The 26,821-nt window shown below is 40.7% G+C and overlaps 5 protein-coding genes across 7 annotated transcripts in view; all 5 read left to right on the top strand.

The window, feature by feature from the left end:
- Positions 1-26,821, top strand: part of LOC128630844 (uncharacterized) — a 320,670-nt gene that overhangs the window by 44,242 nt on the left and 249,607 nt on the right. The window lies entirely within an intron of this gene.
- On the top strand, positions 181-1,144 carry LOC108261748 (histone H2B). The gene has a single exon (XM_017462550.3). The coding sequence runs from the start codon at positions 223-225 to the stop codon at positions 595-597; it is 375 nt and encodes a 124-aa protein (XP_017318039.2). The 5' UTR covers positions 181-222; the 3' UTR covers positions 598-1,144.
- LOC128630845 (histone H1-like) lies at positions 3,773-4,840 on the top strand. Its single transcript, XM_053679150.1, has one exon. It carries the CDS (start codon positions 3,839-3,841, stop codon positions 4,454-4,456), a length of 618 nt encoding a protein of 205 aa, XP_053535125.1. The 5' UTR covers positions 3,773-3,838; the 3' UTR covers positions 4,457-4,840.
- Positions 5,061-5,601, top strand: LOC128630855 (histone H2A). The gene has a single exon (XM_053679168.1). It carries the CDS (start codon positions 5,076-5,078, stop codon positions 5,460-5,462), a length of 387 nt encoding a protein of 128 aa, XP_053535143.1. The 5' UTR covers positions 5,061-5,075; the 3' UTR covers positions 5,463-5,601.
- Positions 5,998-6,544, top strand: LOC128630852 (histone H3). Its single transcript, XM_053679165.1, has one exon. The coding sequence runs from the start codon at positions 6,117-6,119 to the stop codon at positions 6,525-6,527; it is 411 nt and encodes a 136-aa protein (XP_053535140.1). The 5' UTR covers positions 5,998-6,116; the 3' UTR covers positions 6,528-6,544.

Raw genomic sequence — 26,821 nt, 5'->3', positions numbered from 1 at the left:
GGGCGGGAAGGGAAACAAAGCGTAGCGGAGGACGAGGAGAAGGTATGGAAGGAGGGAGGAAGCAGAGTGCAGTAGGAGGCGCCATGCAGGAAGAGGTATCGAATTTTGGCCAATCAAAAAAAGGTGTCTTGCCTGTTCATCATTAGCATGTGGGTCTGTAAATAGAGCGGGCGCGAGGCGGGCGCCAGTCATTTTCTGTTCGTTTATTCAAGAAGCAGCATCATGCCCGATCCAGCCAAGACCGCGCCCAAGAAGGGATCAAAGAAAGCCGTGACCAAGACGGCCGGCAAAGGAGGCAAGAAGCGCAGAAAGTCCCGGAAGGAGAGTTACGCCATCTACGTGTACAAGGTCTTGAAGCAGGTGCACCCTGACACCGGCATCTCATCCAAGGCCATGGGCATCATGAACTCCTTCGTGAATGATATTTTTGAGCGCATCGCCGGTGAGTCTTCTCGTCTGGCTCACTACAACAAGCGCTCCACCATCACCTCCAGAGAGATCCAGACCGCCGTGCGCCTGTTGCTTCCCGGCGAGCTGGCCAAGCACGCCGTGTCCGAGGGCACAAAGGCCGTCACCAAGTACACCAGCTCCAAGTGAAGCGCGTTACCGCCGTCTTCATCAACCCAACGGCTCTTTTAAGAGCCACCTACTTTTCATACAAAGAGTAATTTTCTCTCTTGTCTCTCGCTGTGTGTGTGTGTGTGTGAGAGAGAGACAGAGAGCGGGAGGGGGACTTCTGAAGCGCTGCACTCCCGCGGATGTTCAGTCTTTTTGGTAATTCTAGCAGTCGGCTAAATGCAGAGATGAGTAAATCTAAACAGGGTTGTAGCACGGTTTCGGGGGTTGTATAATCTGAGCAATGCAAAATGGGACTTTAGCAGCACAAAGTTATTCGTATTAAGATTGTAGCAACAGGAAGTAATTGAAAATGGTTTTCTACTAGCACATAAGCATTCTACATCAGGAGTGCTCAAACTTTTTCCTGTGAAGGGCCAAAAATCAAACTTGATTGAGGGCTGTGGGACAAAAGTAAATGTTGCATTATACCAAACTGTATTATATTAAAATTAAAGTTGCCATGGTTCTCATTTATCACTTCATAATATTTACAAATAAATCAATTAATAGAAAACATTAGTCTGTATCTGCTTCACTAATGCAGTTTTATTTTCAGAGTTCTATAATTCAATGAAACTTATAGTATAATTAAAACATAGAACCAATCCCATTTATAATACATGTTCAATACCTCATACAACTATTCAAGCTATAAGCAATACAGCCACATGCCTGCAATATCAGTGACCTCTAATGAGACACATGAAGCTGGTCCTTATTTTTCAAAAGTTTTTCCAAATTGGGATGCAGTGGACTTACTGTCAAAGTCAAGATATTATGGAGGTGAGAGTCAGTTACTTTGCATCTCACTTTACACTTGTTTAAGTTCATCAGACTGAAAGTCTGTTCACAGTGGTAGGTACTGCCAAACAGAGACAGCATCACTTGTGCCTGTTTGCACATCTTTGGGAACCTGTTTGCTGGGACACATTTGTAGAAGTCTGTCAAGGGAAGGGAGCTGAACTTGTGTTTGAGTTCTGAATCACACTGAAGCTCAATTGGTTCCATCTGTAGATCATCACTGACTGTGTCCACACTGATGGTGAAGGGTTGAACAAACCACTCAAAGTCAGATGCAGTGTGTCTGAAGTCCTCAAAGCGACTGTCAAACTCCTGGATAAGGTTGCTGAGAACAGCATCATACTCAGGTACCTTCTCTTTCATCATGCCTGCCTCTCTAAAACAGGGAAAATTGGCTAAATTTCCTGGATGTGGAGATGAGCGAGAGAGGAACAGTGTGAGACAGGGAATGAAAGAAGAGAGAGGGAGGCAAATAGAATAAATAACTGACAAAACGAGGAAATTAATCCATGATAATTTAAGAGAACTTTGACACAAAATTTATCAGCTTGATTAACAAAAAAACCCAAAGCTGACACCACTGGATATAAATGCTAACTAAATATAAGTATTAATAATAACAATAACTGCACATAAAACTATGGTGAATATTATAATTGTGAATGTTACCTGCTGAGAGATGTCTTCTGAGCAGCAGTAGTTTTTGTTTGAAGGATCTGACGTGATAAAAAAGCTGGGTGATAATCTGGTCTTTTCCCTGGAGCTGAACATTTAAAACATTGAGCAGCTCTGTGACGTCCACCAGGAAAGCCAGGCCAGAAAGCCATTTCTGATCCATGGGCTCTTGAATACTCTCATCACGCAGATCAAAAAATCTCCTGAGAACTTTTCCTCTGCTCAGCCTTCTAACCTCCTGGTGGTACAACATATCACCATATTGTGCATCCATCTCATCCAACAGTACCTTGAACTGCAGGTGAGAGAGCGCCTTGGAGCGTATATCATTCACAATTTTGATGACGTCACGCATCACATCCACAAGCCCGATGGATTGGGCACATAGCTGTTCTTGATGTAAAATACAGGAAATCTGATAGCTGGCCCGTGTGGCACTTTCTTGAGCTGATGAAGGACGTAGCAGTGCGCTCTGCTCAGATCGAAGTTTAGCAAGCAGCTCGTTAGCCTTCTGTTTTATGCCTCGCCACTGTCCTTTGAGAAAGCTGAAGAAGGTTTTGTTTCATAATGACGGATTTTGTACTCTTTCAAAACAGCAACTGACTGCTTGCAAACTAGACACACTGCCTTTGAACTGATTTCAGTAAATAAAAAGTCAACTTGCCAAATCTTTTTAAATTTCCTCTTGTCTGTGTGCCAGTGCCTGGATCTCTCCATTATTACCTGTTTGTTGACTGTCGCAATGCATGCTGGCCTTGAAGTATGCATATACATTAAATAAAATTCTAATTCTTATTCTCTACATTTAATTTCAATTTACATTTTTTGTAGCTCAAAAATAATAATAAAAAAATGTTAAATTAGAAATGAAGATCAGCATCAATTAAACCTCCCCCTTCTCACACATGGCATGGCGGGCCAAATCAAGTCACCACGGGCCAACTTTGGCCCACAGCCCGTAGTTTGGGCATCTCTGTTCTAACTGTTGTAGTAGCACATAGTCATTTGAACTAAGGTTCAAGAAGCGCATAATTCTAAATACTGTTGTAGTAGCACCTAGTCATTGGAACTAATGTGACATTAGCACAAAGTCATTCAAAAGAGTGTTCTAGTAGCACATAGACATTGAAAAGAATGTTCTAGCAGCATGGAATATAACACACACACACACACACACAAGGCTATAGCGGAGCCTATAGTCACGCGCGCTGTGCTTTACACTGCCTCCAACGCGCTCTGCTTCCGATACTACACACACCACTCGACAGCTGCAAAGACATCAGGCTCGTTCCCAAGGCTCCTCTTTAACTCGGCCCAGAACGCATACGACGGCCGTGCCTGCTTTTCGCCCGTTTTTACACACCACATCGCACCAAATGCGCAGCCCGCCGGCTTGAGCACAACGCGCGCCGCGCCTTTTCATGTCCGCTGCACGAGACTGTTGCTCTCTAGCCGGCCAGGCCGGGCCACGGGGGAAACGAGAAAGCCCGTCCTCGCTCAGCGTGTGCTTCAACGTTTTGAATCTCGTCTTGCGAGTGGGATTTTCACCGAGAAATGCCACGAGAAAACACATCTGAGCGCGCGCCGCGTCCGTGCCTTCATTCAGCGGCGCCCCGAGTTGAGTCTACAACGCTCTCATATCTGTTTTTAAGACCAGCCCCCGGCCGCGTGGAGGGAGGATCATCCTGTGTTACACACTAACGTACAGTGTACAACTCGTGTATTCTACGTAGTTCCAAGAGAGATGGCAGAAGTCGCACCCGCTCCCGCCGCCGCGCCGGCCAAAGCGCCCAAGAAGAAAGCAGCTTCGAGAGCAAAAAAAGCCGGCCCTAGCGTCGGCGAGCTGATCGTCAAAGCCGTTTCCTCGTCTAAGGAGAGGAGCGGCGTGTCTCTCGCTGCCCTGAAGAAAGCGCTGGCTGCCGGCGGATATGATGTGGAGAAGAACAACTCCCGCGTCAAGCTCGCCGTTAAAGGTCTCGTGACTAAAGGCACTCTGGTGCAGACCAAAGGGACCGGCGCGTCTGGCTCTTTCAAGCTGAACAAGAAGCAGACCGAAGCCAAGAAGCCCGTGAAGAAAGCCGCGCTCAAAGCGAAAAAGCCCGCCGCCAAAAAGCCCGCCGCTACTAAGAAGCCCAAGAAGGTAGCGGCCAAGAAACCCGCCGCCGCGTCCAAGAAGTCTCCTAAGAAGGCGAAGAAGCCCACAGCCGCCGCAAAGAAAGCCACCAAGAGCCCGAAGAAGGCGAAAAAGCCCGCGACCCCTAAAAAGGCAGCCAAGAGCCCCAAGAAAGCGAAAGCTGTCAAGCCCAAGACCACAAAGCCTAAAGCGGCAAAGGCGAAGAAGGCAGCACCCAAAAAGAAGTAAAGATGTTTGTTTCTTTCATGCTTTTGTTCCTTAAACGGCTCTTTTAAGAGCCACCCATATTTTCCTTTAAAGAACAACAATTCATTTTCAGTCAAGCTTTATGGAATCAAAGCAATACACGTTAGAAACATTCAATAGTATGGATACGCATATCTGCTACATATCATGTACACATAGCCACAAGCTGATACTGATTAGAGTACAGTAGAATAGAATCCTGATCGTGAGTCCTAAACGTCATTCCTGATCTCCAAAACGATCACAGAATATGTAGGATAACTTATTGATACATAATAAATCAATGTTAATGATAAGAATAAATAAATTCAGTATATAGTTGTTACTTCGTGCTTTTGTATGAATATTCCCTTCTGTCTGTTTTCATTCGCGCGCTCTCTCTCTCTCTCACACACACACACACACACACACACACACACACACACACACAAGCACAAACAGTGGTGGGAGGGGTGACGCTGGAATTCGACGGCCTGTTTGTGATTGGCTAATCTGCCACTGCGTTCTTAGCGAATAAGAGAGTGGCCGTTTTGTCTATATCACGGAGAGCTCGGGGTGGAACGTTTATTTCGGAGTTGTTAGAACAGATTTGAGCATCAAGATGAGTGGCAGAGGAAAAACGGGCGGAAAAGCTAGAGCTAAGGCCAAGACTCGTTCATCCAGGGCTGGACTTCAGTTCCCCGTGGGACGTGTGCATAGGCTTCTGCGTAAAGGCAACTATGCCGAGCGCGTCGGTGCCGGTGCTCCGGTCTACCTGGCCGCAGTGTTGGAGTATCTGACCGCTGAGATCCTGGAGTTGGCCGGTAACGCCGCCCGTGATAACAAGAAGACCCGTATCATTCCCCGCCACTTGCAGCTCGCCGTGCGTAACGACGAGGAGCTGAACAAACTGCTCGGCGGAGTGACCATCGCTCAGGGTGGTGTGCTACCGAACATTCAGGCTGTGCTTTTGCCCAAAAAGACCGAGAAGGCCGTCAAGACTAAGTAAACTCGTCCACTGCTGCTTTGTCAGTACCCAAAGGCTCTTTTAAGAGCCACCATCTCTGCTTCAAAAGTGCAATTTTACACCCGTTTTTCTACTGAAAGTGTGCACTAGAAAGTCAGCACGTTTGAAATGAAAACAGACGCGTTATACTTTGCTAATAATTATGTGATAACGTTAAGTAGTAGTAGTAATAATAGTGGTAGTTAGCGTGTTGTCTAAATGAAATTTGAGGAGTGAAATTGTGCACTTTTAAGACAGCATATTTATAAATAAAAAAAGGACGATAATTTTGTAGTCATGATTTAATACCATATTTAAGTAATGACTATGAGAACAATAGCAGTTAGCGTGCTGGTTAAATGAAGTCTGAGGAGTGAAAATGGTTTGTGACGGCGTTGTGTGTGTTCCTAATGAACAAAGCATTTGTGTTAGAGAGAGCGCCAATATAATAGAATAGTGGCGGGCGACTTGTGTTTCGAACGGTGGCAGAGAAGACGGTCCAATAGTCAACAGGTGACGTAAAACGTTCTATCGAATAGCAGACGAGCGCGTTCGAGACGCCCAATCAGCGCAGGGCGGCGTTATGGCTTAAAAAGGCCGCGTTCGCGCGCGCAGTTTATTCTGTTTTTCTATCCGCGAAGTGCAGAGTTTGACGCTATGGCAAGAACCAAGCAGACCGCCCGTAAGTCCACCGGTGGCAAGGCGCCAAGGAAGCAGCTCGCCACTAAGGCTGCCCGCAAGAGCGCGCCGGCTACCGGCGGCGTGAAGAAGCCTCACCGTTACAGGCCCGGCACTGTGGCTCTGAGGGAGATCCGCCGTTATCAGAAGTCTACTGAGCTGCTCATCCGCAAGCTGCCCTTCCAGCGCCTGGTGAGGGAAATCGCTCAGGACTTCAAGACCGACTTGCGTTTCCAGAGCTCGGCCGTCATGGCCCTGCAGGAAGCGAGCGAGGCATATCTGGTCGGTCTGTTCGAGGACACCAACCTGTGCGCTATCCACGCCAAGAGAGTGACCATCATGCCCAAGGATATTCAGCTGGCCCGCCGTATTCGCGGAGAACGCGCTTAAACCACAACTACGTCTAATATACACAAAGGCTCTTTTCAGAGCCACTTCATCGTCTCAGAAATCGGAAAATTTTCTTTCTTCGGCAGTCTCAATATTAGAACGTGGTACAGAGATAAAATGAGACTTTTATTTATATATATACGTATGTTTGTGTGTGTGTGTATGTATGTATGTGTGTGTGTGTATATATATATGTTTAAATGATGTACAAGGTTTTATATTAAATATAGTGCTATGAATATTAATGTTTGTTTATATAGATGAGCCGTTAATTGTGGTTATGTCCGAACAACACAATGCACAGTAATGAGCTGTGTCTGTAAAATAGCCCAAACCTACCTTCAGTTTCAGGCGGCGTTGTGTTGCGCTAGATGGAGCTTGACTGTCCTCGTGTGGCCAAACTCGGGAACGGCGATTTTCTAGAAGCGGATTTCTGGGCAAGAACTATTACATGATATTATTATTAATCTCTCTCTTCCCTTTTGTCCCGTCCATGATAATTATTGTTGTTATTTAACAATTGTAGACATGAGCTCATGTTAAAATGAATAAATAGGGAATAAAATGGTAATAACCATATATATTCTCGAGCGAAATAGACGAGGCCACCTAGGGAACACATGAAGTTATGTAGGAGCAGTGATGAGAATGAAATGACTAATAATATTAAGAAAGACATTAATAATGTTAATATTAGCAATTAATTTGTGTAATTTATTATTATAACTATACTGCTATGTACATGATATAATGTTAATATGTTAATATGTTTTAAATGTGTTTGTGTGCTGTCCTTATACCGTGTCTAGGTCAGTCTCCCCGGCGCGCGCACAGACATATATAGTCAAATCGGAGCAGCGAGCCATAAGATCCGTTATGACGTCACATTCAGAGTTCTATAAGTTTCCTGATGGTATGCTTGACGGTTGTTCCCTTTATGACGCCGCGAATGTCGAGGTTTTTAAACGTTGTGTTATCTGAGCTGGCCTCTGTATTCATTGAACGGAGTAGTGTTTAATCATTGGTCTATCTAACCTTTTCATGTGGTTAGTTTCTTTGTTTGTTCATCTGTCGTGTTGAAGAATGGACACTGAAATAATATATCCAGATATCTGTACAGCTGCTTTGTGACAATGTAAACTTAAAAAAAAACCCCGACATTTCCATGTCTAGAGAAGAGGGTGCGTTCTTTAAAAATTAAATCATAATGATGATGCTGTGAAACAGTTCAGAAGCTCCATGTATTGTCCTTGATACGTGAAAACTAGACAATGCACAGTAATAACACTGATGAGCTGCGTCAGTGTAAAATAGCCCAAACCTACCTTCTGTTTCAGGCGGCGTTGTGTTGGATGGAGCTTGACTGCCCTCGTGTGTCCAAACTCAGGAACGGCAGTTTCCCTGAAGGGGTATTCTGTTCCAAGTTTGTGGTAGTTAGCCAAGAAATATTACATGATTACTATTACTCTCTCTCCCCCTTTTTAAACCCGTTCATGATAATTATTGTATACATTACCTTTATTTTTGTAATGTTCTCCCCTATTTGTGGATATTCTCGAGTGAAATAGACGAGGCCATGTAGGGAACACATGAAGTTACCTAGGAGCAGAGTCTAAAATATATTTTTGAGGGACCTCAAACTATTATCATTTGCTATACTATTGATCATTACGTTAAGTACATCTTATTCGTATATGGAAAGTACTTAATGAAGATAATATACTTTAGATTTTTTTATGTAACCATTCAAGTATTTGTTGAAATGCTTTTGTTACTGATAAATACATGTACATTTAAATTGATTTTGTTCTGTCTGTGATTTTGTAGATCTGGATGTTCAGCTGGTCTCAGATCAAGCATCCTCCTCTGTACTGACTCCACTATCCCCAGCTTCATCCCATTCATTAGATTCCACAATTGTCCTGGAGTCCACACGAAAGAGTAGGAACGCAACAGGGTTAATGGAGCAGAATGAAACAAAACAGGTAAGCTTTGAATAAATGCATTTAAAATCCTCAATTACGTAATTGTTTATTATTGATACTTATCTGTTGAAGTATTTTGTAAATGTATTCTCGACATAAAGGAAAGGCATTAAAAATCCTCTTAAATTTCCATGAGCGTGTCATAACGATGTAAGATGTTTTGACAGAAAGTTGATTGTGTTCTGAGGGCCAATCCAAAGGGTGAGGAAATCTTCAAGGAGTATGAAAAGACCAAAACACTAACATGTCTGCAGCCAGGACGTTCACCATCTGTTTACGTGTGGCATATGTTAGAGCTACATGGGTAAGAATTGGAGGTCACTTCCCTCCCTTTATTATCACAACAGATTCATGTGGCACAGATAAAGAATGCTATTCTGTGTTGCTATAAAAGGGGAATTTATCCTTTAACTTCTTGCAAAACATACACACTTGCAAAGTAAATTGATTTATTTTGAAAGGATGATTCCATGGTCAAGTGTGAAGACCAATTATGCACTGGGAATTGTGACACTTTTTCCATAGCTCCAAGATCCTTTCTCCAAACATGGATATGTAAGTTCTGTCAGAAAACCCAAACCAGTGTGTGTGTTTATATTTTCTTCCCTTTTATAGTTTTAAAGTTAAAATGATCTTGTTTTAGATGAGTGTTTATAGGTTGCTCAGCTTTGTATTTTCCACTTGTTTTTGTAATTTTATATAGTCATTGTGTGAACTTATTGTGTTGAGTAATTCATTCTTGAAGCCAAGAACGAGATGCCTCTGTTTGGGTCTTTTCGTAAACAGGAACACTACTATGATCCTTTAGGGTAATACTGGCTTCATTGCATGCAGGATCAAGACAGTTCAACATAACACCTGTGCTGGCTCCCGGTGTTATTCCAAGACTGTTCTTCAGGATGGTCCAAAAAACAGACAAGAATCTCTGTTAACTTGTCAACAGCGATTTGGTGAGGAGTGCAGGGAGGCGATATCTACAATACGATATTTCACTGATGAGAAGATGAGCGACTTTCCAGTATTGACCGAAGATGGTCGGTGAGGATGCATCATCTTCAGTCCTGGATTTGTTCACTTGTTTCCTTGCTGTATCTGGATTGGTAAGAAAATATTTAGCTTTGGAAGTAGTTTTGAAAAGGAAATGACCTTCTCTGTAGTTATTAAAGGAGTTCACTGGTACAGTAGAGAAAGGAGTTGTTCAGTGATCACCATAACAACAACAGGCCGGTCCAAACTGAGAAATTCAACGTTCTAATCTTTTATATCCCAAATGTATGCATAAATAACACAGCAGATCTTAATTTTTAGTATTTGACCTTTTATCCATTTATGTCCGTTGTGTTTAAACCTGTATGAACCTTGTTTAAAGATCGACCACGATTTCTCCATGATGTTTGGTGACGAAGTGTCGCAGAAGTTCCTGGCAAAGTGGTCAACATTCTTCAAGCCAAAAATCATTGCAGACTGCAAGACTCTTAAGAATATGGGCGAGCTGCTGTCAGGAACTGAACCTGAATCTGAGGACTAAAATGGTCAGTATAAACTGTTTTGTATTTTAAAAATGTTCCAGTCTTTAAAAAAATAATTAAAGAGAGATCATTTAATTATTTTATGATGTCTTTACGATGGGACAGCGACATGTCCTCAATCCTTTTGCAGCTGCATCTGCTCCCACTAACCTCAAGAGGCCAGAAAAAAATATCCAAGATCAGTTCAGCTCAAGCAACCAGCCATCTTGTGAGCTATCTTAAGGTATGCAAAAGTTAATATTTAAACATCAGATCTTAATTTTACGAACTCTTGAGGTGTAGGTTATTTTGGGATTCTGAGACCTGCATCTCATTTTGCTTACTCCACCTGCAAACAAGATGTGACGGTGCTAGTGATAATGTAAAAAACATGCAAAGAGTTTTATTTTCATATTTATTTTATGTCCCTTTGCTGACCTTCAGGAAGGAGCCAGTGTGAATACCTTCATTGAGAGTGCTGACACAAGACAACCATTTCTCCTCTGCATCGGTGAGCGAAAGAAGGATATCCCAAAGTTCTACATTATTATCGACCAAAAGGCGATCCCATGTAAGGCGCACACATCAGTGGCAGCTTTTGATGAACTGTTCAAAGCTCACTATGTCTTCAGTTTCTCATATGATAAAGCTCTTTGTGATTTCTACACATTTATCCAAACCACTATCTATAACATCGATGTCAGAATAGCAATGGAGAGCCTGCGTGTTAAAGAACTTCGAGCATGATTGCTGCAGCGAGATTAACTGCCTTGAAGATGTTCACATGTTTTGAATGTAAAGCATACCTCAGAACTTGTTTGGCTCTTCGTCAACATTTAAAATTTCAACATGGTTTATATCCTAGCAAAAAGTTACATTTAAAATGTGGAGAGCCAGGTCGCCTGTTACCATTTTGTACATATAGTGGCTTCTGAAAACACCTCAGCAAGGTACATAGTCACACTATGGATCAGGAGATTGATACTAATCAGGATCTTTCCACTAGGGAGAATATGAGGCAGAATGTTCAAATGATCGCCCAAGTTTACAAAGTTGGAGTTTACAAAGACATTAATGATGGGTCGTGTTTCCAAAACCATGCACTGTTCTCACAGCAAAAGCACGCTTTTCAGATTCTACTCTATCACAATGATTTTGAAACTGCTAACCCTCTAGGTTCCAAGAGGGGGATCCACAAACTTGGTTGAATCTATTTTACTCTAAAAAATCTTCCACCCAAGTGTAACTCTGTACTGATTAATGTACATCTTGCAGTTTGATTCTACACGGAAGATCTTAAGACATATGGTTTTGATGTGATACTAAAGCCCCTTATTGATGACCTGAAAATCATAGAAACCGAAGGCATACAGCTTCCTTGTTTTGAACAACCATTGTTTGGCTCAGTAATTCAAGTAACAGGAGATAATTTGGCTTTAAATGGCTTGCTGGGAATCTTACAGTGCAACTAATTTCTGTAGGCTTTGTTTAATTAGTAAGGAAGGAGTTCAATCTATATTTACTGAAGATCATCCTGGGTTAATTTTTCGTTCCAAAGAGGTTCATACTGAACATTGTAAGGCACTAAATGAAAATCATGAACTACGGTCAATATATGGTGTCAAAAAGTCATGTGCGCTCAATTCATTAGAGTATTTCCATTATACTGATAACTATGCTGTTGACATCATGCATGATCTGCTAGAGGGTGTGGTACAGTATGAACTTAAACTGGTTTTTGAGTACCTTGTTAAACAGGATGCAGAGCTGTAATTATGGTTACACAGACCGTAAAAACAAACCAAGTGCTTTAAAAATTGATGATATGGGCAAACACCTGGGTTTGAATGCCATACAGTCATGGTGTCTTCTGCACAACACTCCACTGATATTTGGTGGTCATTGAAAGGAATAACAATCACTGGAACTTTCTCCTACTTTTGATACAGATATGTTACTTAAAACATCTGATCTGTGATCACCATACTCTATTCAAAGAATTGTTTCCTGACAAGACGTCGATTCCCAAGCACCACTTGATGATGCACTATCTGAGATGCATAAAAAAAAAATGGCCCTCTTATCCATATGTGGTGAATGCGATTTGAAGCTAAGCACCATATTTTCAAAAGATGTGGCAAAAATTTCAAGAATCTCATTAAATCATTAGTAAAGCAACATCAAAGTCAATTGGCATTTAACTGTGAAAATGATTGTTTTAGAAGGTTTGAATTTGGTCCTACATCAAAAACCATCTGTAACTTGCAAGGTGGGGAAGAACTCAGTCAGACATTATATTTAGAAGCCTGTTTGAGTGTTACAAGTACAAAGTGGGTCAGACATTATGGTACTGAGTATCAGGTTGGTGTGTTCATATGCACTAAATAAAGTTCACTCATTAATAACGAATAATAAACATTTCTATATGTTGATAGAAATATAAAGCATTTATATATATATATATATATATATATATATATATATATATATATATATATATATATATATATATATATATATATAATGTGTGTGTGTGTGTGTGTGTGTGTGTGTCCTTATCTAAATATTCAAACAGCCCAAGAAATAAAATTAGCTGTTTTCTGAGACGATGAAGTGGCTCTTAAAAGAGCCTTTGTGTATATTAGACGGAGTCGTCGTTTAAGTGCATTCTCCGCGAATACGGCAGGCCAGCTGAATATCCTTGAGAGAGATGGAGAAATGTGAAAAGCTAGCACTGTGGCTACGTGTTTCACAACCATGAGCTGTATTTCAACGCTTTTTGGCCACAGCATGCTGCCTCACAAACGTCCCAATTCATGCCCCCCTTTTCCACAGTCGTTGTGTATATCCAGGTAAGGATAAAAGTTACATTTCCATCCATCCATGTTCTATACCGCGTAATCCTTCTCAGGTCACGGGTAAAAGTTACATTTTCCAAAGAAATTTAACTCGCTGAGATGGGCGGTCCATAGGTATTCGGTACTTAGCTGACCAAGGATTGGATTGCATTGCGACAGCTCAACTATGGAATTGTCCCGTTCTGTGAGACCTTTGGGCCGTCTCGCCGCATCGTCACCCTTCAGTTTATATGACGGCACAGCTCATACCTCAAGACATTTGCATAGTTTTCGTTAAAAGATCGTCAGGTGTGCCATGAGAAATTGTTATTTATTAAAATTTATTAATTATTATCTGCAAATAATAAGCCATTGTTGAGTGTCTGTGCTGTAATATAGTGACTGGCAGAGTAATGTAATATTCGTCTAGGTGGCAGTAGGTAATTGCCTCCTACCTTCTTAGAGACAAGAGAATTAGTGACGCATGCGACAGGTCGTGGTGGCAGTGATGGAGAAGTTTTTAAAAAGGAAAAATGCAAACTCCGAACTGGGCCCTGGACAAGACTGTGACCCAGGTGAAGGGCCTAGTATGAGTGGTGGTAAAAAGAAAGCAAAGACGGTGAGCTCGAGGCAATACAGCGAAAGTTATCTTTCGTTAGGATTTACTTTCACCAGCGATGAGATGACCCCGACTCCATTATGCTTGGTGTGTGGCGAGAAGCTGTCCAATAGTGCCATGGTGCCAAGCAAGCTTAAACGCTATCTCCAAGCGAAACACCCGTCGCTTCAAAACAAGCCGATGGACTATTTTGTTTGCCTGCGTGAAAACACAGAAACAGGCAACATTAATGAGAAAAACCACAAAGGTAAATTAGAAAGCCCTCAAAGCTAGTTGCCGAACTTGGAAAAAGTCCCACACTGTGGCAGAGACGTTAATACTACCTGCCCGCAAAGACACTGTCAACGAGATGCTCGGCCCTGACGCGGTTAAAGACATATCTAAACTCCCGCTCTCAGATAACAAATCGCCAGACGTACTGATGACATGTCTACAGCCGAAATGAGAACCTGCTTACAAGCATGGATAAAATAAATGGATTCCATTTAAAGGTGCACCTCTGGCAACAACATGTGCAAAGTGCCAACCTTGAGATGTTCCCACTCACAGAGGAACGACAAGATCACCCTGCTGCACTGTGCAAGGTAATAGGTAAACATCTGAAAACTCTTGAGGAGAAGTTGTCATTTTATTTCTCTTCAGCCTCCACTGAATGCCTTGACTGCTATTGGAAAGGACATAACTTTACAGGAGCAGGAGGAACTAACTGAACTGAAACAAGATCGTGGTTTAAAGCTAAGATTTGCTGAACTTCCTTTGGACAGTTTTTGGTTGACTGCTCCCAAGGAATTCCCCATTCCGGCCAACAAAGTTTTGACATTGATCCCATTTTCCACAACTTATGTGTGTGAGCTGAGCTTTTCAAGCCTAACTGCTATAAAAACTAAAAACAGAGAGAGACTGAGAGCTGTTGAGGAAGAGCTTCGTGTATGCCTTTCTTCAATTCCTGCCAGGATATCGGCTTTGTGTTCATCTAAACAGGCCTAGGTTTCACACTGAGTGAGTATAAATAAATTGAGAAACTATATTGTAATTATATATACTGTATTAGGCTACAGAGTGTCATTCTGTAACATTTTTGGTTGGCGGTGTGCCACAAGATTTTTCCAATGTAAAAAATGTGCCATGGCTCAAAAAAGATTGAAAAACACTGCGTTACACTACACAATTTAAGAAGCTACACTTACTTCTGCTTCCATTTTAACACTTTTCAGTTTTGGAGCAACAATAACAGCAACAACAACAACTACAAAAAAGTGTTGGAACAAAAGAAAGCTTATTTTCCATTCCAGGTTGCAGTATTCGCGGGTGCAATGCAACACTGTTCCACACACAAATAACTCTTTTGAATGGTTAAATGACTAAAATCAGAAAGCGCCACCAGCATATCTGACAAAGATGACTCATGAACCGATTCTTTAATCACTAGCTGAAAACGACGTTTTGAATTTACACAAACGTCAAATAACAAATACAACATTCTACTTTCTCATGAATATGGTATAGTGCATTGCTTAATCAGCAGTTTTTCTTAGAAAGACAAGATATTTAAATCGAATGAATTTAATGAAATCACACATCAAGCTGTCTTTTCTAACAGAACATTAAATTTAGCATTAGCTCCCAGTTTCAGAAAGTTCTAGCCAGACATTCAGGGAGAAAGAATCAGAACAAAATGTAAAATAAAAAAGTAGTGAAAGATGAAAGTGAAGGAATAAACGAGGGGGTTTGTGTCTTAGTTGTTGAGTAATTAAAAACTAAAAAAAAAGCTGTGAGAATCAGCGTTTGTCACAACGATGCCAAACGCACTGCATCTCCCGACTATTTCTTTGGGATTGTTCACAAACTGAGAAATCAAGGTTCTTCAGTCATGTTTCCCCCACAATCAAGCTTTGGAGTTGACTCCATATTCACAATGACTATAGAGTCGACTCCAAAGCTTGATTCCTTTGAATCGACTCTATTCCCATTACCTGGTATCTACGAATTGACACCAGGTATTAGGAATCGCCCTGTTAATCATGATAATGATCCTATGTACTTAATATTGCGGGTTGTTCCCCTAACCTTTAATTCGAGATTTGTGCTGAATCGATTCTTGGAACAGACTCACTCAGTGTTGCAGTCGATTTCAGAATATTAGCAAGGGTTTGAATCGTTATCATTTCCCCTGCTTCCATTTGTAGGAAGCTGCCTTAATCACGATGAACCCAGGCTACGCAGGCAGGACCGAACTCCGGGACAACCTGGAGGCCGCTTCAGATCCGTCTCCATGATTGTGCCCGACCACGCCGTCATCGCAGAGGTGTGCTCGGGTGCCGTCATTCATTACATTATGTAATGAACGCAATAACGGATGTATTCTGGCGTGTTACAGAACCGTTTCACGTTGTCTTTTTTGCTGTAGGTGGACTTGTGAGCTGAGGGCTTCAAGTCCAGTGAGACTCTGGCGAAGAAGATGATTCAGCTGTATAAGCTGTGCAGCAAGCAGCTTTCCCGGCAGGACCACTACGACTTCAGCATGAGAGCCGTCAACTCTGTTATCGCCATGGCCGGGTATGTCTGTCTACGAACAGGGTGAACATATTAGATTAGATTAGATTCATCCGTTGTTTTTTCTAAATTGTTAATTAAAACTATCTATAAATGTAACAGATGTCTTGCTGGAATAAATCGAGCATGTGTGTGTGTATGTGTGTGTGTGTGTGTGTGTGTGTGTGTGTGTGTGTGTGTGTGTGTGTGTGTGTGTTCCAGGTCTCTGATGCGAGAGGACCCACACCTGAGTGAGAACGTGGTGTTGATTAGAGCGCTACGATACTCCAACCTGCACAAGTTACTCAAGGATGACGCAGAACTTACAATAAAATAAATTGATAAATAGTAAAGAACGCCAAAGCTTACATATGGAGTATCAAAGGTGTTGGCTCAAATTTAGCCTATTACCCAAAAACACTTAAAATTCAACTTAGAAGCCAATACTCACATCTACCTCTGAGCCCAGTTGGAGATAGAAAAAAACACCAGCCGTGAGTGAGAAGAAGCAAGGGTCCAGCTTTATTGGTTCCGTTCCACCACACGAGATCCACACCGATGAGAATTCTCAGAAGTGATCTGATACCCTGAGCTTAAGCTCCAGTATGTATACTGTATTTACCCAGTAAATAACCCATATGTTTCAAGAAGACTATGATCACTACCAATAGGGTTAAAAAAGAGCTCATCTACCTTACTATTATGTTCAAGAAAAGGGCTATTCCACTTGCACATAGAATCAAAACCAGGGGTTTTCAAATTACACATAGAATCAGAACCAAGGGATTTCTAATAACCCAGAAAATCAAAACCAAGGGATTCTACTAACCCAGAGAATCAAAACCAAGGGATTTGAATAACCCGTAAAATCAAAAGTGGAGAGACAAAACATTATCATTATCACAGGATCACTGGAATCAGGCACTAGGAGGAAATTCCAGGACAAATTAGGAAATACAATTAACTGACATTTGCAAATTCTTTGCAACTAAAAAGCTGTAATTATATACTATATAACTTTTTTTTAAAGCATTTAAAGTATATAACATTAGCACCTTGTAATGTTATACCAGATGAAAAGTAAAGAATCCTGGAACATCTGAACATCCATAATCTGAAAATCTTGAACCTAGTGTCAATCGAGTCAATCCAATCTTTCTTGTGTGCGTTTAACGGTATTCTGTCGGACCTCTTTCCTGGTGTGGGCGTCCCCGTGCATGACTACGGCGCCCGCTCCCTGCAGCCCGTCTCCAGCATGACCACCAAGGTGATCCAGCTGTACGAGACCATGCTGGTGCACCAGGGCGTCTCTCTGGTGGGCCCTACAAGAAGCGGTTAGACCACGGCGTACCGTGCCCTCGCTGACGCACTGCGCACCCTCCACGAGACAGAGGGCTGCGAGGTGAATCCCTTCTACAAGCCCATCGAGACCGACGTGCTCAACCCGCAGTCAGTGAGCATGGACGAGCTGTATGGTGAAGACGACCCTCTCACACGGGAGTGGAGTGCCATCAAACCGTCCCTCGGCAGTGACATCGCCGACACGCACAAGTGGGTGGTGAGTGACGTACCTGTGGACGTGCCTGTGGATTGAGAAAATTACCCCCGTGTTGGACAACAACAAGACGCTCTGTCTGGCTAACGGTGAAAGGATCAAGCTCACACCTTCTACACACCTGTTATTCGAGGTGTTACCCATCAGACACAGATAGCACCGGTCCTAAAAACCATCACAAACAAGCACAAGCATGTCATTTCCAAGAAGATTTTTTTTTTACATTAAACGCGTTCCTGATGGAAAGGTCACACACGAACGTATCTTTAAGACTTCACTCTTTCACACGCCTATAACGAGCGATAAACGCATTCGAAGCATGTTATAAGGCCTCCATAATGCATTACGCATAGTATTTAAATAAATATTATTATAATAACATGCACTACACTACATTATGCATTATGAATTCTTAACGTACTGTTAACACGTCTTTACTGTGAGCGGGATGATGACCAGACGGAGGCAGGCTCCCGGGTACTCATATCCGTAGACGTACTGATACAGAGCCATTCTGTCCACACACTTATCCAGATCCACGTCCCAGTATTAGCACAGCTGCTTCTGCCACTCAAAGTTACTGCTCGAGTCCACCTACGTGAACACATACACAATGACATGTGATGTATATACGATCTCATTGTATACGAATTGGGCATTCTCGCTGACGATATAGCGTGGATAGTTTATAATGAGTGCGTTCATACTGTATAAACCTGGGAACTGATTTGCATATGCACTGCTGTCAGAGCTGCAGTTATTTTTAAAAGATTTATTAACAGCTTCTGACCAATCAGATCTGACCACACCCATGATTCCCTTCGCTCTGAAGAGAAGGTGTGTAGCCATCTGTACCCTTTCATTGACGAGCTTGGTGACGATTTCTCTGGCGTGGACATCCACAGTAATGAGAGCTGTGATGATGCTCTGATGTATTTTGGGTAAGTTACCCTGAACCAGAGTGGCCAACACATTCAGCCTCTGTATAAACACACACACACGCACAGAGTAATACCCGTACATTACCACATATTACACCATACACCATTATGTCATGTAATCAGAGAAGGAAATCTGAACTACAGTTCCCAGCAGCCACTGCATCACAGTCACATGACCACCTGCACCTGGATCACATTCCTGGTAAGCACTTGTGTATTTAGCCACAGTTTTCACTGCACTCTTTGTCTCACGTTTGTCTTTCTTTACCTTTGTCCCTGGTGCTGTGTTTTTCTCTTTGGTTTATGTTTAGTCTTTGCCACAGTGATTTGCCCCAATGTCAGTGTCTTTTGTATTTTGTTTAGTTCTTTATAAAACTTGAAAAAATCTGCACTTGCATCCGTCTCAACCTCCATATCGTGACACAAAAATATAAATATAATATAATATTATATATAAAATGTGTGTGGGGGTATATATTAATAGAGAGAAAGGCATTTCTTCTCAGGGAAGAGGGGAGTAATCAATAGGAAGAAGGATCTGAGAGGGAACATGGACAAAATTAATGGAACTTTTTCCTGGTTCGGCCCTAAATTTGGGCCAGATTAAATCATCTGTACAAGTTGGACAATAGGGATGGGTGACATAGATCCAGTACCCTTAAACCCAATTAGAACTTCTATTCCAACCATTAAAACCATTTTTTATCTTGAAATCTAGGGGCTTACCCAAACAATAAACTCTAATCACCTAATTTTTAACCAATAAAAACTCCTTTTTCCAATGTTGAAACTCAGGGGCCAACCCTAACCCTGAACTTAACCATCAGAAACAAATAATATGTTCTCTAAACTGATCCTCCAACCCCCAACAGTTAACCTCACCTAAAACGTCTTACATTTAGACAGATTTTCTTTTAAAGTCTTTAATTTATTTATTCATTTTCATATGGTTCATTTACATGTGATTCATTTACGTATGATTCATTTTCATGAGATTCATATTCAAGTGATACATTTTCATGTGATTCATTTACGTTGATTCATTTACGTTGATTCATGTTCATGAGATTCATGAAAATTCATTTTTTTTAAAGTGGCAGGATTCGTTTTTAACACAATATATAGATTTTAAAAAATATATAATTTCTTTTCCATTTTTTTTTATACAACTGATATTTTCTCATAGAATGTTAAATACATATAGAGAAATATATACAGAATGAAGGACAAGGTTTTGTGCCTGTGCCACCTCCCACACCAATGAGTGTTGGGTTGAGTCATCCCCTAACCTAACCCTGCCTGAGCCTTTTTATTAAAGGTGTTTAATTTAGTTTGATGTGGTTTAGTTTGTTAGAATGTGAATTTATCCGTTATATGTAGGCTAGCTAACTGCGTAGTTAACTAACGTTAGTCAGCTGACAAGAAAAATATCAGACTTTTTCCTCATTCCCTGCCTGTCCAAACCCTGCCTCCTCTACATCAGATGCCGACGATGTTGAGACCAACTCGACCAGTGAAAGTTCAAATGACATTTGAGTCATCCCAGCCCGTTTCAATCGGTGTGCAATCTTTTACAGATGATGACAGCCAAGCGCAGCGAGCTGAGTCTTCTCCCGTCCCTGCGGCTCTCATCCCGACAAGACAGTTTAAATCAGCTTGGCTACAAGAGTTCGCCTGGTTACGTTATGACAAAGGGAAAATGTACTGCACATTTTGTGCTAAAGCAGGACAAGATATTGCTGGTAAAACAGAGTTCATTACCAGTTCGAGTCATTTTAAAAAAGAATCCGTGAAGAAGCATGGAGACAGTACAAAACATGAGAACGCCAGGGATTGTGTCATTGCTAGGTCTTCCCCTCGTGCCACCCCAATCGTGAAAGCAGTGCAACGTGCTAATGATAAAGTCACTGAAAAAGAGATGAGGGAATTGAAAATAAAATTCAGTGCAGCCTACATGACTCTGAGCCTGAATAAGCAGGAAATGAATAAAAAAGTGAAAAAAAGAAACAAATGACGGCACATTTAAGTATTTATGGTAATATGATTCAAGATGGGGGCATCACTGCCACTGTTGGGCCCTTGAGCAAGGCCCTTAACCCTCTCTACTCCAGGGGCGCTGTATCATGGCTGACCCTGTGCTCTGACCCCAACTTCCTAACAACCTGGGATATGCAAAGAAAAGAATTTCACTGTGTTGTAATGTATATGTGATCAATAAAGACTCATTATTATTATTATTATTATTATTATTATTATTATTATTATTATTATTATAATAATATGACGTACTGAACATCGCACATATTGTGTATGTAAAGAATACATTGTGTAAACTATGGGAGGCAGAGTAAACAAAGGCAGACAGTACAGAAGGGAAAGAAAAGGCAGTGTGAGGTAGCCATTTAACAATGATATCATCATATGTCATATGACATCACTATTTTGGCTCCTGAAAATTTGATTTGGCACATAAATATTTTGGGTTTAGGAACCAATGGCTCCAAGATCTTGTTTTTTGCCTGGAGCCCTGGAATATGTTTAATAAAATAAATAAATGATTTTTTTAATGAGATCCAGAGAGGAAAGGAGCTCTACTAAACCTCAAACAACAATGATGACCAAACCCTGAAAGGAGTAAGTACAATCCTTTTCTACGTAAAGTCTACAAAGAGTGTGCACACTGAAAACAAAGAAGAGAAAAGGATATATACAACTCTGCAAAGAAAGTTTTCCTGTTCTCCTGTTGGGATGTTCTTCCTCCATTTTATGCCGGTAGCTCACCCAGACCTCAAAATTGCAGTCCTGTGAAGAAAGACAAGGCGTATTTTATGCACATGTTCCAAGATGTCCATCAAAGGAATGATTCCTTAATTCATCCACTAGATGGCATCACTTCTACATTTTTCCCTATACGTACACAGGTATGTGTTTTGTTTCTGATTTGGTGTTGTGTTGATTGAATAATTTCCTTGACTGTTTCTCCTTTCTGAATTCTATTTCATCTTAAAGGATTTTCTGCCCCTATTCATTCTTCCCCTTTGCACAGGCTGTTCCATCTTTCTTCCTTTTTAAAGTGAACTTACTTTTACAATATGTCTGTAGTATTGCACTACAGATTTGAAGTCTTCGCTGACTCTGGACTGATGAGGGAACCTGCAAATGTAAGTGAAAACCAAATTCAAGGTGTCTCAAATCAAAAACTGCTGTAGATTTAACACTGACAAAATATTTCAAATTTTTACAGGCTCTACATCATTCAGAAATTCTGGCGGCCACAACACCGGCTAATTTTTATCCACCAAGTGTGTTCAGACAGGTCACAAAATTCACATCTTTCATTAAACCTTCTCCAAACCAGTCAACACTGGAAAAGGTCAAAGAAAACACAGCACAGTGGATGGACAATAATATAGAGATCTTAAAAGAACACTACGATGAAGTAATAGCAACCATTTTGTCTGAAATAAGGGAATTGGACATTCGGGTTTTCAACAGCGCAGTAACCTGGAGCAAAACAAGATATAGAAAGAAATTCACAGCGAGTTCAGCACAGACCCTGAAATCAATGTTAACAGAAATGCCAAAAAAGTCACTCACCCCATTGGCTGAATCCTTCAATGACCCTGAATCATTTCCACCTCTTAAACCGAGTACGCAACCTGTTATGGGTTCCTATGTGGGGACCGAAAGGGAAAATAGGGGGTTCGGTAGAGAGGGGAAAGCCAGACTTTCATTAACCCCAACACAGGCTGGCCCTAAAGGAAAAAGAGGAGAAAGGAACTTAAAACAACATGCAGAACAAACAGTAGAAGTTCCCATGGTCACAGATTTAACTAAGGAACTACAAATAATAATGGAAGAGAAGCCAGTTAGTTTACCATCAACCTCTACTCTACTGAGGGAGGACCTGGAGTGCAGGAAAAAAAACAAGCAGCTTGAACCATACAGCAATGTAGTGCGTTAGGAAAGTGGTTTCCACAGTATGAAGACCTGCTGGAGGAACTTGCAATCAGAGATGTTCCATCACATCTGTGGAATTGTGATGTATTTGGCCTACAAGACCAGTTTTACTCTACTCGTGTGGTTGGGGAAGTGGGTAAACCCTGTGTAGAGGTTACTGCTGGGGAGAAAGGAGAGACCACGACAGTCCTTCAGCATTCAATGCAGCGGGAACATTTAGGGTGTGCTGCTGTCAGTGCAACTCATTGTACCACGAGAGCTGTGGAGAAGATGTGCCTTTCTATTAAATGAAATATATTTACGGTGTTGTTGCTATGGCACACTGAACATAATAGTGTCAATTTACTGTTAAAATTAAAATGCTTTCAGTCGAAATTACCTGTTATCTTTTTATATTGGCCCATGTTAACTGAACAGCCGGCCCAATTTGCCTGAACATTGTGTTGTGGCTCAAGAGGGTTCCTGCCGATACTCTAACCCTCATAATTTTAAAACAATTATACTTTTTCATATTTTAAAAATAAATTTATATCGAAGAGGCCCATGCTAATTTATAAAAATATCATTAGAGATCATGATTTGATGAGATGATGAGACATGATAGCTTATTTGATGGCATTATAAATCATTTTCCAAAAAGTGGCCCATGTTAGCTGACTTCACCGTAACCATATGGAAAAGTACCTCATGTACACAGTTAACTATAGTGGTGGATCTTTAATGTTTTGGGGCTGTTTTTCTGCCAGAGGACCAGGACATATTTTTAGGATACATGGCATCATGGCCTATCAAATATCAACAGATATTAAATAAAAACCTGACTGCCTCTGCCAGAAAGATTAAAATGTGCAGTGGTTGGATCTTCCAGCAGGACAGTGATCCAAAACATACATCAAAATCAACACACAATTGGTTTACTGACCACAAAATCAAGGTCCTGCCATGACCATCCGATGTGTTGATTCTTTCAAGTCATTTAATAGTAATGAGCTGTATTAAAAATATTAACATGGATATCTGAGTCTGATAATAAAATTAACTTCTACTTACAGTCAAATTTTGTAGTGTTTAGGACATTTAACACCCTTCCGTCCAAAAGAAACCAAAAGGGGGTACAAACTTTTACACTCAACTGTATTTTGGTTGAAATTGCGCTAATAGAACAACTGAATTATACTGTACTGTATTATAAAAAAAACATAGGATCTAATTTACTGTCACTATATAGACTTTAAATGCACTTTACCTGGCTGCTATCACTATAACTGCTATGATCATATTTGGTATAAGCTAATTTGCTGAATACTCAGTCATAGTGTGTTATGTTTACATTTATACCATTTTTCCATTATTGCACTACCTGTTTTATGTTAAAGATCTAACAGACCTGTGAGGACACATTTTTATTAATTATCTTTTTAAAAAAACATTCTTAGATTTCAGTGTTTGTTTGTGCTCACATAGTCCTATTGAACACAGCATACCACCATCTAACATACCGCATGGTTATATCTAGAGATATAGAGATAGCTCTTTAACATTTTACACTGGATCAAAAAAAAGTCAAATCATTTATATTTATATATTTGCACTAGAGCTGCAACAACTAATCGATAAAATGGATAATAATCGATGATGAAAATTATTGTAATGAATCTCATTATGGATTAGATGGCTGCATTACATTACTTCTGTTCAGAAAACACGCTTCGGAGAGTAAATACTAAAGTTGTGTCCCAAATTATTATTATGTACTGTACACTTACACTAGGCACTGTATACTCTACTGTCTGTATACTCTACTGTGTGGATTTTAGAAAGGTAAAATCATCTCAAATGTATCACTAGTGATTTTTTTACTAACCGGTAGTATAAGTCACGATGACGAATGACGTCATACGCAATCATCACGTGACTGAGGAAGAAAATCAGAAATGCAGGGAGCATTTTATATTAAACACCGCGGAGCACAAAGTTATGTTTATATCCACTGTGCGTAAGGGGCATGGGAAACTGGTGCACGCTGCTTAAAAGGTTTAGTTTAATGTTTGTTTATTGTTATTATCTGCTGTATCTGCGCACTTACAGTGTAAATTCTGTTGTTTATTATAATGGAAGTGATGTGTTAGTAACGAGGACACGTTGCTGGTCACGCGTGGTGTAGACGCGCTGATACAGAGTGTAGCGTGAGTAAGATCTGTAATGTCTAATTCAAACACAAAATTTTATATAATTTATTTGATAGTATTTATGCATTATTTTCATGGCATGAATTAAACTACAGTCCTAATTAATAATATATATTCTGCTGTGTGTGTGTGTGTGTGTGTGTGTGTGTGTGTGTGTGTGTGTGTGTGTGTTTGAATTGGGTTCTTTTCTGTTTTGGACAAACACTTGTGTAAAGTTTTAGTCTGAAGTAAAACTCAGTTTGTGGATTTTATTTCAAATAAGAAGAAATGGTACTGAAAGTTTGCCCCGCCCCATCTGATTAATCGAAAAAATAATCGGCCAACTAATCGATTATGAAAATAATGGTTAGTTGCAGCCCTAATAATTATTAATGAATAAATCATCCCCACTCCTTCCTCCAAGTGGATTTACCATATATTGTGTATGAGTATGGTTCATGTAGACCAGTTTACCTCACAGCTCCATGTTCCCTGATTCGATCCTGAGCTCAGGATACTGTTTATGTGGAACTGCAGTTTCTCCCTGCGTCTGTGCAGGATTCCTCCAGGTTTTCTCCCACCACACATAGACCTACTGGTTGGTGGATCTCCTATGCTATCTTGCCCCAGGGTGTGAATGAGTCTGTGATTCTGTGTCTGTGTGTGTGTCCGTGGTCTCCTGTGATGGACTGATGTAAGATATATTCTTGCCACTTGCCCATTAATCCTGGATAAACTCTGGATCCTCCTCGACCCTGAGCAGGATGAAGTGGTTACTGATGATAAATAAATGAGCAAAGTTGACAAATTGCATCTGCTTTTTACTTGTATCTACTCTATGGGTCCATATCGTACACTCATATAATTGTCAAATTATTAGAAATTCATGGCTTCAATATGTGAAGGGGAAAATATTGTTAACATAAAATGATATCTAATTCCTTTAATGCAAATAGGTTGAGTACAAAGCCACCTACTAAGCCACTACAGTGGAACTTAATGGTGGCCACACAAAATATTGACACTTTGGGCTCAATTTGGACATTTTCACTTAGGGGTGTACTCACTTTTGTTGCCAGCAGTTTAGGCATTAATGGCTGTGTGTTGAGTTATTTTGAGCGGACAGCAAATTTACACTGTTACACAAGCTGTACACTCACTACTTTACATTGTAGCGAAGTGTCATTTCTTCAGTGTTGTCACATGAAAAGATATGATCAAATATTTACAAAAATGTGAGGGGTGTACTCACTTTTGTGAGATACTGTATTTCTCATGGATTCATAGGGGTGCCAGTAATTGTCACTCTTGACCTCATACTAACATACGGACTAAGTATAGAAAATATTATCATTTTTCCGCAGTCTGAAGTTGTCTCAGACCATTATCTTATCTTGTTCATAATACGAATTGATCATAATATTTCCACCTCGTCTCGCTACCGTGTAAAACGTACCTACACATCAGCTACTGCACCGAGCTTCATAAATAACCTCGCAGAAACATCAATTAGATTTGGATCACCGTCAGATCACACAGAACTCGATCAGGCGACTGAAATCTTGGAGTCAACACTCCGCTACACGCTAGATAGAGTGGCTCCACTCAAAAGGAAAATAATTAGAGAAAAAAAATTAGCACTCTGGTATAACAATCAAACGCGAACCTTAAAACAGACCACTCGACAATTAGAACGTAAATGGCGTCAAACCAAACTGGTGATATTTCAAACAGCATGGAAGGAGAGCCTCCTGAAATATAGGAAATCTCTTGGCGATGCTAGAAAAATCTATTTCTCCACCTTAATAGGAGACAACAAAAACAATTCTAGATTCCTTTTCAACACAGTAGCAAAATTAACTAGGAATAAAACCACTGCAGAGAGAAACACTCAATCATTACATAGCAGTGAAGATTTCATGAAATTTTTCATTGATAAGGTTGAAAATATTAGACGTGAAATACAGGCCATTAAATTAAAACCGGACAGTACTGTAACAAACCCATTACATGACAATGTAGCAATATCAGATCAATGTTTAGAGTGTTTTGCTCCGCTTAGAGAGACCGAACTAGCTTCATTAATCTCTTCAGCCAATTCATCAACTTGCACACTAGATCCTGTACCTACATGTTTGTTTAAACAGATTTGTCCAGGAGTAATTGAACCACTTCTAAATATAATCAAT

This window comes from Ictalurus punctatus, unplaced genomic scaffold, assembly GCF_001660625.3.
Source record: "Ictalurus punctatus breed USDA103 unplaced genomic scaffold, Coco_2.0 Super-Scaffold_100068, whole genome shotgun sequence".
NCBI classification, from domain to species: domain Eukaryota; kingdom Metazoa; phylum Chordata; class Actinopteri; order Siluriformes; family Ictaluridae; genus Ictalurus; species Ictalurus punctatus.
The sequence above is the reverse complement of the archived record's forward strand: the minus strand, read 5'-3'. Positions and strand labels throughout refer to the sequence as shown.

Coding starts and splice junctions, on each gene's coding strand:
- LOC108261748 (XM_017462550.3), top strand. CDS start 223: ATGCCCGATCCAGCCAAGACCGCGCCCAAGAAGGGATCAAAGAAAGCC.
- LOC128630845 (XM_053679150.1), top strand. CDS start 3,839: ATGGCAGAAGTCGCACCCGCTCCCGCCGCCGCGCCGGCCAAAGCGCCC.
- LOC128630855 (XM_053679168.1), top strand. CDS start 5,076: ATGAGTGGCAGAGGAAAAACGGGCGGAAAAGCTAGAGCTAAGGCCAAG.
- LOC128630852 (XM_053679165.1), top strand. CDS start 6,117: ATGGCAAGAACCAAGCAGACCGCCCGTAAGTCCACCGGTGGCAAGGCG.